At 31.9% G+C, this 11557-nt stretch overlaps 1 protein-coding gene across 1 annotated transcript; it reads right to left on the bottom strand.

Annotated features, from left to right (window-relative positions):
• Window positions 1–160: 160 nt before the first annotated feature.
• On the bottom strand, window positions 161–6228 carry LOC129890675 (probable magnesium transporter NIPA2). The gene is made up of 9 exons (XM_055966178.1): window positions 6157–6228; window positions 5910–6079; window positions 3560–3616; window positions 2812–2902; window positions 2570–2730; window positions 2229–2356; window positions 1988–2125; window positions 1333–1425; window positions 161–656 (listed from the first exon to the last, which is right to left on the bottom strand). Exons 2-9 carry the CDS (start codon window positions 6037–6039, stop codon window positions 459–461), a joined length of 996 nt encoding a protein of 331 aa, XP_055822153.1. The 5' UTR covers window positions 6040–6079; window positions 6157–6228; the 3' UTR covers window positions 161–458.
• Between the last annotated feature and the right edge of the window lie 5329 nt (window positions 6229–11557).

An 11557-nucleotide genomic window follows, 5' to 3' on the forward strand; every position in this document is an offset into this window, starting at 1 on the left:
AGGTTCTCTATTCTCAACACTCGAATCTAAGATGTGCTTATGAACTCGTACTAAAATTTCCAACATAAAATAGTATGTGTTTATAATCCATACACCTATATACCAAGACTTTAACCCCACCCCCCCCAAAACCAAAGAAAATAACAACTACTAGACAATATAACTAATAATATTTCAATACATATTGTACTCATGTCCTATAAGATTTTCACATCCATTTTTCTTCTCACAACATCAGTATACATCATTCAAAAGAAGCACGTCAAATTATGATCCAAACTTTAAATGATTTACTGAAGTCAAAATAACATAAAGGAGGAAGCATCCAATAAACTGTCAAAAATCATTGCCCTTTTTGGCCACAGCTTCAAATAGAATTCTATTGTTTTTCTCCAACAAGAAATGCTTCTATCTTCCAAAATGCAAAGTACATATCACACAACCCTTGTGAAGTTTCTTCAAACCTCAACAAGTTCTTTCGAGTTTTCGTTCGTTTGTCTACTTTCTATGTCCTTGTTTTTTGGAAGGAGAATGGCATTTGTTGATTGACTATTTCCCATGTCCTTGGTTTTGTGAAGGAGAAAAGTACCAGAGAGGATAGTTACAAAGCCACATAGTTCTGTAATTATCTGTGTTGCAGTTTGATGATCCCAGTCCTGCATTCCCAAAAAAAAAACAATTGTTAAGTTTGGAACTTTTTGTCTATCATGCTCGGACTCTCTGAAAATATTGTTGCTCCCGTGTCAGATCCTTCAAAAATGTACTACTTTTGGAGGATCCGACATGCAAGAGTCTGAGAAACATAGCTTTTTGAAGATGAAATAATCACAACCAAGAAAAGCAGAACCTTCTATACGTTAACAGTGTAATCGAACTTCTACATTACCAGATTACATAAAAGATAAATACAAGTAACTATCCATAGAAGGTGGGATTAGTAACTTGAAGAAAAATGCAAGTTACCTGCTACAACACGTTAACAGTGTATATAATGGACATGATTGTAATAACACATTATTTTCAATATCATTGCAACTATAACGAATGAGACAGCGTCCAATTTTACATAAACAAGACATGATTGTAATAACAAATGATTATCATTATCTATGCAATTATAACGAAGGAGAAGGCATTCGATATTACAGACAATGGACATGATTATAGTAACAAATGATTCACGTTCAAACGCTATAGAGTATTTTTGCTTCCAATTTTACAGAAAATGGACATGATTGTAGTAACAAATGATTCATGTCGCGCATTTGTAAGATGTGGGAGTTGATAAAAGTAAAGAATGCTGAAAAGAGAATCAAGAAACTGTTGAATCACCTTAAACATTATCATGCTGGCAAGTATGGTGAGTGTTGTAAACATGACATAGTATACTGGAGAAACCACTGCAGTGTTAAATGTGTCAAGTGCCTACAAAACACAATAGTTGAGTAGTAGTAGTTAATAATCTTGAAGATAACACACTTGAAACCTATGTTTCCTAGACTCTTCAAAAATATCGTCTGGTGAGTGTCATATCCTCCAAAACTATAGTTTTTTTGGAGGATCTGACATGGGTGACAGCATCTTTGGAGAGCCATAGCAACATAGCTTGAAACTACAAACTATTAACTCTGTTTCCCTATGAATGGGTAGCTCGTATACATCTCAGATGGAACGCTTCAGGAGTTAATTGGACTGGATAATTTATTGCTCATTCAAACGAAAAATGAAGTTCAGTAGTAGATAATGGCTTAAGATTCAAGCTTCTAAAATCGCGCTTAAACTCCACTAGACTTTTTTTTAATTTAATTTCTCATTTTTATACATAACAAGAGACCAACTTAGACAATACTAACCTATGTTGCTTGGACTCTCCAAAATTGTTGTCGTGCCCCATTGAAGGATCAGACACACAACCATCGATATTTTTCAAGAGTTTGAGCAACATAGATGCTAACATGGAGCTCTCTTAGAGAATTGAGCAAATTACCTTGTTCAAATAGTTCAGTTGCAAAAGGCAAAAGATAATAACAAACACTGTAAATAACCATGTCTGGTAATGTTTGAATTGATTCTTTCCTTCAAATGTGAGCTTAAGAGCGATTCCGACTGCTTTCACGCCCATGACCTGAATAATCATAACAGAAAACACGAGATAAGCATATGAAATGTACGTAAAGAAGCATGAACTACTGCAGGTGCAAATACATAAAAAGGGAGAACATACTGACCGTGAGAGACCCCGTGAGAGAACAGATTCCGATGTAAATGACCATATACCTCTGCCCGTATTTAGGCACAAACCGGAAAATAAGGACAAGCACAGTCACCACGACTACACAAGTGTATATAATGAATCCTGTTCTTCTCAAAAACACATGTGTTAAGCAATGTTCCAACTTGAAGGATTTCACCATAAAGAGAAACGCCAACGCTTGTAAAGGCAACATTTACCGCCCCTACTTCTCTACAACAACAACAAATGTACTTCTATCCTAAGCAAGTTGGGGTCGGTAATATGAACTTTCACTGAAAATGAAAGAATGTAACTGAGATTGCGTTATGGAAATACCTGCTTCTGATGCTAGGTGCCAAACGTCCATGACAGATTCAATTTTCCTTTCCAGAGGAGCATGTAAGACAATACTAATAGAGCCAACCAAGCAGAGGACACAACCAACAATACCAAACATATGCAATCTCTCCTTTAAAATAAAATGGGCTAACACTGCGCTGCAAAGGAAAATTATATGAGTTCTTTGAAACGAAAAACCGAGTCATATTTTACCCTAATAATGCTACATGATTACATACCTCACAATTATACTTAAAGCCCCTAGAGGAGTCACAAGAATTGCCGGGGCATATGCATAAGCAGCAAAGTTAGCTCCCTCTCCAACAATCACTGCAAGCATACGTTAGTTTAGGATTACATAAAACTGTAACACTAATGAACTAGAGACTCAGAGAGATCAGAAGCAAGATTCGGCAATGAGAAGGCAGAACCAAGGTGCTACACTAAACTAGGCGTTACCTGGGGACTTGAACTGGCTTAGACTTATTCATACGGTTAATACGACCTATGATGGGAAAGCAAGCGACCTAACTATGCATCGGAAAGCAAACCATGGACAATAGGCTATCCATTCAAGTTTAACTTGATAATTTTGAATTACCTTAATACGGATAACCTACCGTTGGCTGTGCAAGTTATGAAGAATGCTCTTCCCTCAACTAAGTTTTGTTAATTTTCATCACTATAAATTTCTCAAATTTTCTCAGTAGCAGCTTTTCCATCATTCAAATCTTAAAGCACGTCGTCGTTATAACAGAGGTAAAGATATTAGTTAATCTGTCAAGTGACAAGCATCATAAGAATTCTAGCACCTCCATCAATCTATGTTCAAGAATATGCATACTTTCCAGGAGCATAGCTAAAAAAGATACTAATGTCTTTTACATACACATCATTTGATCATTGTTACGGATAGGGATGTCTTCTTAAAGTGAAAGAGAATCACATAACAATAACATACGTTTAAGTTTGAGTTATGACTCTTACTAGTTAGCATCCCAGCCCACCACATTGGTTCCAGCAGATACGAGTGCCCTCCTGAACCTGTTCAAAAATTAACCACACTTATAAATCTTTATAACAGAACTTGTTTATCCTAGCATCGATCAGAAACAATAGAAAAACATAACAAGCAATATGTTGAATCCTATACAACCATATTGACATGTGTTCAAACTTCCTATATAAACAGAAACTGAAGTCATTTCTTCCCAATTCAGACATTTGAATACCAAAAGACTTTAGAGGTCTTCAAGTAGAATATATTCAACCAGGGATGGAGCTACCCTTGTCCAAGGGGAGTCAATTGACACCCCTTACACCCGAAAATTACACAGTGTAGATAGGTTATATTTGTTTCTTTATGTATATATACTACTTTATATGTTGAATCCCCTTGGTTTTTGTGTGTATTCTACGTACATAGAACGAACTCTACATATAAGTATTTAGACGGTTATAAAGCAATAGGAAAAAAAGACATGTTAACATGTTGCATGTACAAGTGAAGAACAAAAGAAAAAGAACCAGTTCCGAGCCTCCAAGGAAAAATGACATGTCCTTGAAGGGGTGTCATGTAACACCACTTCAACTTATACAAGGGGTGTCATATGACACCACTTCGTCATTAATTTACACACACGCACACACATCTAATAGACCAAAATTGCTTAAAATAATGCAACGTAGACATCATTAAAAACCTTAGAACTTCTATGGGCCCACTGCGAAACCTACATACAAGTCGAGTTGTGATAATAAGCCGACTCTGCTTGCACAAAATGTTGCATACACCACTATCTAAACTTGATATACATAGACAACACGATCTGGTATCAACATAAGCAAAATAAAGTCAACATTTATACAAGGGGTATCATATAACACCACACCTTATACAAGGGGTGTCATATAACGCCACTTTGCCATTAATTCACACATGCATCCACGTCTAACAGACTGAAATTGCTTGAAATAATGCAAAATAAACTTCATTAAAACCTTAGAACTTCTCCATACGGGACCACAACTAAACCTACATACAACTTGGGTTGTGACAATAAGCCGACACTGCTTGCATACATAGATTACACGATCCGATATCAAAAAAACTACATAAGCAAAATAAAGTCAATATTTATACAAGGGGTGTCACATAACACTACTTCACCTTATACAAGGGGTGTCATGTAACACCAAAGTCAATATTTATACAAGAAGTGTCACATAACGCTACTTCACCTTATACAAGGGGTGTCATGTAACACCACTTCACCTTATAAACACCTTATAAACAAGGGGTGTCATATGACACCACTTTGCCATTAATACCCATGCTCGCCTAATAGACCAAAATTGCTTGAAATAATGCATAGTAAACATCATTAAAAACCTTAGAACATCTAAGTATGGGCCCACGACTAAACCTACATACAAGTTAAGAATTGTGATTATAAGCCGACATTACTTGCACAAAATGTTGCATACATCACTATCTAAACTTGATACACATAGACTACACGATCCGATATCAACATAAAATAAAGTTAACATCAGCTGTTTTGGCGGTCATATCTTTTTTGAACCATTTATACAAGAGGTGTCATATAACACCACTTTATCTTGTAAACAAGGGGTGTCATATGACACTTTGCAATTAATTCACACGCACATACGTCTAATAGACCGAAATTGCTTGAAATAATGCAAAATAAACATAATTAAAACCTTAAAACTTCTACGTACGAGTCCACAACTAAACCTACATACAAGTTAAGACTTGTGATAATAAGCCAACACTACTAGCACAAAATGTTGCATACACCACTATCTAAACTTGATACACATAAACTACACAATCCGATATCAACAAAAAATAAAGTCAACATCAGCTATTCTGGCGGTCATATCTTTTTTGAACCATTTATACAAGAGGTGTCATATAACACCACTTTATCTTGTAAACAAGGGGTGTCATATGACACTTTGCAATTAATTCACACGCACATACGTCTAATAGATCGAAATTGCTTGAAATAATGCAAAATAAACATCATTAAAACCTTAAAACTTCTACGTACGAGTCCACAACTAAACCTACATACAAGTTAAGACTTGTGATAATAAGCCAACACTACTAGCACAAAATGTTTCATACACCACTATCTAAACTTGATACACATAGACTACCGGTAACCCGACCCGGTATCAACATAAGCAAAAAATAAAGTCAACATTTATACATCAACTTATACAATTAAAAAAAAAGTGGATAGGGTTTACTTTTAAAAAAAAGGTAATTTAAGCAAATAATTAATGAGGAGAAAAAAAAGTTTACCTGCCCTCGTTCCTCCAGTAGCACCTGCTTTTTTAAGGCCTTTTTTCTTAATAATAAAACTTGCTCCAATAAAAATACTCGATGATATAGCTAATATAACTCCATGAACATTATCAGATATTCCTCTCATTTTTTTTTAGGATAACAAATTAAATTTCAGAAATTCAACCCTGCAATCACAAAAAAAAATTATTGTCACAGCAAATTAAAAATCATATCTTTACCCCAAAAAAGATAAAAATCAAACCTTTTTGTTTTTTCTTGAATTTGATAAAATGGCTAAAGATATATATAACATCGCCCTTTATCAAAAACAATTGTGGAGTTTTTAGATAAAGGGTCGATGAAATTAATAAAAAATTATGAGAAATATTGTTTGATTTTTTTCAATATTTTGTCAAAATTTCTTCAGCCAACTTCTATATAGAGCATAATTTTTTTTTAATCTGCAGAAAAAGAAATACTCTTTTTTTCTTTCTTTCTTTCTTCAATTTTTTTTACTCTCTCTTTCTTTGTGTTTTGTTGAATTTGCATAATTCTAATTCATCTCACGAGAAGTCCGTTACACTTACGATTGATAAACAAAGATACACAAAAACCACTTAATTTATTGTTTGTTTTCCGAATACCACGTTGTTATAATCTTTTGTAATTATTAAGGTTTTGTTTTGTTTAGTTGATGGTCCCTCTACTTTTCTCTTATACCTTTTTGCCACCTTTTTAATTTTGATATTTTCTATTTTTAGTTAGATATTTGGATTTGATCTCAGAAAACTTTTTGGTAGATAACACTTTACTAAATATCTTTAGCTAGCAAGTCTAGGGTCGAGCTGAGTAAACAAAAATCAATTGAGTCTGTTACACCATTAAGTCGAGTCGGGCTCAACTGAGCTTGTTACAGTACTTAATTTATTGTTTATTTTCTGAATTCCACGTTGTTATAATCTTTTGTAATTATTAAGGTTTTGTTTTGTTTAGTTGATGGTCCCTCTACTTTTCTCTTATACCTTTTTGCCATCTTTTCAATTTTGATATCTTCTATTTTTAGCTAGATATTTGGATTTGATCTCAGAAAACTTTTTGGTAGATAACACTTTACTAAATATCTTTAGCTAGCAAGTCTAGGGTCGAGCTGAGTAAACAAAACTCAATTGAGTCTGTTATACCATTAAGTCGGGTCGGGCTCAACTGAGCTTGTTACAATACTTAATTTATTGTTTATTTTCTGAATTCCACGTTGTTATAATCTTTTGTAGTTATTAACGTTTTGTTTTGTTTGTTGTCCCTTTACTTCTTTCTAATACCTTTTTGCCATCTTTTTAATTTCGATACCTTCTATCTTTAGCTAGATATTTGGATTTGAGCTCAGAGAACTTCTTGATATATAACACTTTACTCCATATCCTTAGCTAGCAAGGTCTGGGGTTGAGCTTAGCGAACAAAACTTAATTGAGTCTGTTACACCATTAAGTCGAGTCGGATTCAATCGAACTTGTTACCGTACTTAATTTATTGTTTAATTTTTTGTAATTATTAAGGTTTTATTTTGTTTGGTTGGTGGTCCCTCTATTTTTCTCTTTTACCCTTTTGCCACCTTTTCAATGAAAGTTTTTTTTCTCTCTCTCGAAGCCTTTTATTCTTAATCAAATATTTTGAATTTGAGCTTAAAAAACTTTTTGATCTTTACAGATTAATAAAAATATAAGCATTAGTAATTTAAGTTGGTAGTTGATTACAAACATGATTGAGTTATATACATGGCTAGTTTATGACAGAAACATTTTTGCGTTCTTTTTTTTTAAAATTCTTTATTTCAAAAATTCGAACCTGAAACCTCTAATTTAAAGGTGAATAGTTCTCCATCATTCTATTACACTTACTCCCCCGTGGATACTCAACAATTCAATAACATAAGTTCTAACCAATTACAATAACAACAACAACAACAACAACAAATTAACACATTTGGTGAAATTTTGTAAGTGTGATGTCTGGAGATGGTAAATGTACGTAGATCTTATCATTACCTCAGGGAGGTAGAACCGAAAAAGTTATTTTCGAAGTATCCTCAGTTCAAGTATAATAAATTAAAATAGGTATGAAAAAGAAAAAAATAATAAATAAAACATAACAACTAATAAGGAAACAATAGCAACAACACAATAATACGATAACTAAAAGACAATAAATAACTGGTGATAGATAGAAGAAACTACAAGAATAAGGTTAATACTATGACAAACATGCACCACCAAACCTAAATCCGTCGAAAGGCAAGAAAACATCCCACTACCTACTAACTTTCTATCGTAATCCGCGATCTCCACACCTTCCTATCTAAGATCATGTCCTTAGTAAATTAAAGTTGTGCCATGTCCCGTCTACTTACTCTTCCCAATACTTTCTCCCTCTCCTTGTATCCACTATATCCAACCTCTCGCACCTCCTCACTAGGGGATTTGTGCATCTGCTCTTCACATGTCCAACCTATCTCAATTTCACTTCCCTCATCTTGTCCACCGTGGATGCCTCTCCCATATTATCACAGATATCTTCATTCCTAATCTTATCACTTCTAGTATTCACATACATCCACCTCGACATGCTTATTTCCACAACTTACACCTTCTGCACATGAAAATTCTCGACTAGACAACACTCCATCCCATATAATAAAATCGGTCTAACCACCACCACTCAATAGAACTTATCTTTCTAACCAAATACAATACAAAATCGTAATTATATAGTGCAAACAAATCCATAAATTGATGGTGTTATAACTTGAATCTATTAAAAAATCATATATTTTTCTTTTATGATGACAAAATTGAACTCTAATCCCTTCTCTCTTCCTGTTTTTTTTTTGCTTGGTGGTGGCAGCAGCAATACACATTTCAAAGGTCAAAGCTCTTAGATCTAATGGAATTTGTTTATTGAAAAAGAAAAAATAATGAACATGAAAAAGGATAAACATAAAGCAGAAAGCATACCTTAGCACAAATCTGAAACAGCTTCACCTACATAAAATTTAATTTTGCCTCTCCAAAATGACATAAAAACACACAAAAAAAATAAAATCAAACTGTTAATCAATTTGGAACATCAAGAAAAGTGAGAAAAAAGGGTGGATATATATTTTGCTAACATATATAGGTAAGAGAAGAAATGGAGGGATGTATATACTTGTTTTAAAAGGTAAAATTATAATCACATGGATTGCATGAATATGATAACAAAACATTGGGTATAACAATTAAAGAAAAAAATTATTGGGAAAGTATAAGAAAATTTAAAATTTTCAACAAATGAAGTTATGTGATGAATTTGGAAAAGAATGGAATGTTATTTTTTTCTATTAATTAATTCAAGGACTCAATTATTTGTCTTTTGTCATTAAAAGAAATATATTATTTTATATTAATTCTAATTTTCAATATTAAATCATTTTTATTATTCTAGGTCGAAACAAGTTGATAGGACTTCCCCCTCGCCCCCACCCCAACCTTAACCTTTTTTTTAACGTCCCTATCTTACTTGGTGTGGCAATGTAGCGCAAAAAAAAGAAAAGAAAGGGATGCGGTTTTTATTATTATATTTTCTGTATTCATTGCAGGTTGGTTATTTATCATCACCAACTTATGATGTGTTTGGAAGACCTAGACCAAACGAGTATTTTACAGGGAGCCAACAAGGAATTTCATTAATATTGAATGCTTTGAGAATCCTTAAAGAATAAACCTAAATAACTCTCCATCCAATGCTTAAACTAAAAATAGTTACCGTATGTATAATACATGTATAATCTATGTACAATATGTGTAAGATCCTTCTTTTGAAACAATTCAATGAATTTAGTAGAATAATTTAGGAGTCTCAGTGATTATAGATCAAACCTATCCAATTGTAACAAGGTAAATACTTACTTGAATCGGGTATTTACACTAAATCACAGCTACTTATCATAATTAAGTGATTTAATAAAATAATTACATACATTAATCAATCATGGTTCAATGATAATTATATAATTTCAAACACATGTCATACATTTATTGATTTAGCTTAAACATCTGCTACGTAAAACTATATATGTGTAGTTGATCTTTAAATAATGTCCTCGTTTTTAAATTTGTTGCAAAAATAGGCCTCGTTTGTTTATTATGCAAGGTAAATGACATATTTGTTCTTCCAATATAAGTTCATGTCTATGTGCTATTCATGATAACGTGTTACAAAGTTCTCTATCTTCATGTAATCTGATGACATAGAAGCTTATCATAAGGAACTTGTTGATGAATGAAGCTTCTTATTTTGGTTCGATTTGATTCAGTTGTTTGGTTATTAATCATACACGAAAATTAAAAAAATGATTCATTCAAAAGAAAATTAAAAAACAACAACAATTCATTCAAAAGAAAATGAATTGTCATTGTGCCATTTTGGATCTTATAATTCTTATATAAGAACTCAAATTATATTTAACTTCTTACTTATATTATTAGCTAATTCAATGTACTAAATAACATAAACATACTAAACAAAGCATAAGGTTTTGATATCGCTTGACAAATAGAAGATGCATCATATATATACCTTTGTTTTTTCATTAGAGTGAGACATTTTTCGCATAAAAAATATTATATTATATATATATATAATTATAAAAAAATATGTATATAATTTATCGGGTTGGCTCGATTTGATTATTTCTTCAGGATTTTTTTAACAAAATCAAAACCTAATAAAATATTATTAGTTTTAATTACAAATGTAAAAACAAAACCAAATAAAAATCAGTTTAGTTCAATTTTTTTATTTGAATCAATTTTTATCCAAATCGTGAACACCCTTAGTTGTGTATATATTTGACTAATGATTGATTAAAACCTAATTAGGTGTTGTGTATATATTTGACTAATGATTGATTAAAACCTAATTAGGTCATAACCTTGAAAGATTTCCCAATTTAGAGACATGTACTCCCTCCTATGATTAAAAAGAATGCGTTTTTCAACATAAAATATGTTGATCGATTTTTTATGTTTTTTTAAAAAAAAAAATTAAACGAGATTATAATTTAATTATTTTTTTAATATATAAAATTTTCAAATTAACTATGACTTTGGTTTGTAATTTTTTGTAATTTGAATTATGGAGAAAGTCATTTTATCAACAGTTTAAAAATCGATTAAGATTTTTTATTATATAATTTATTTTTCTTATCGGAACTACGTGATATAACTATATACCTTCCATGCTAATTTTTCTAAATATTTAGCTTGCTTTGGCCACATATTTTGGATTAAATTTTGAAAATATACCATTAAATATCTGTTTGACCATATCTTTTAAATCAAATTTTGTAAATATATCATTAAATATTTGATTGATCATGGGTCAGATTTTGAAAATTTGTCTTCAAAAAATTTTCAAGTTCCAAAAAATGGTCTAGATTAGTTTTTAGGAAAAATTCACTTCAAAAACGGTCTAGATTAGTTTTTAGGAGAAATTCACTTCCACGCACAATTTTTTTTTCAATTAAAATGTATGTCCAAACAATACTACAAGTTTTAAAATTCAAATTTTTTGGCCAAATAGGAACTTAATGTCTTGAAATCAACGAAAAATTTTGTTATTAAATATCT

This window comes from Solanum dulcamara, chromosome 1 (assembly GCF_947179165.1).
Source record: "Solanum dulcamara chromosome 1, daSolDulc1.2, whole genome shotgun sequence".
Lineage (NCBI taxonomy): Eukaryota > Viridiplantae > Streptophyta > Magnoliopsida > Solanales > Solanaceae > Solanum > Solanum dulcamara.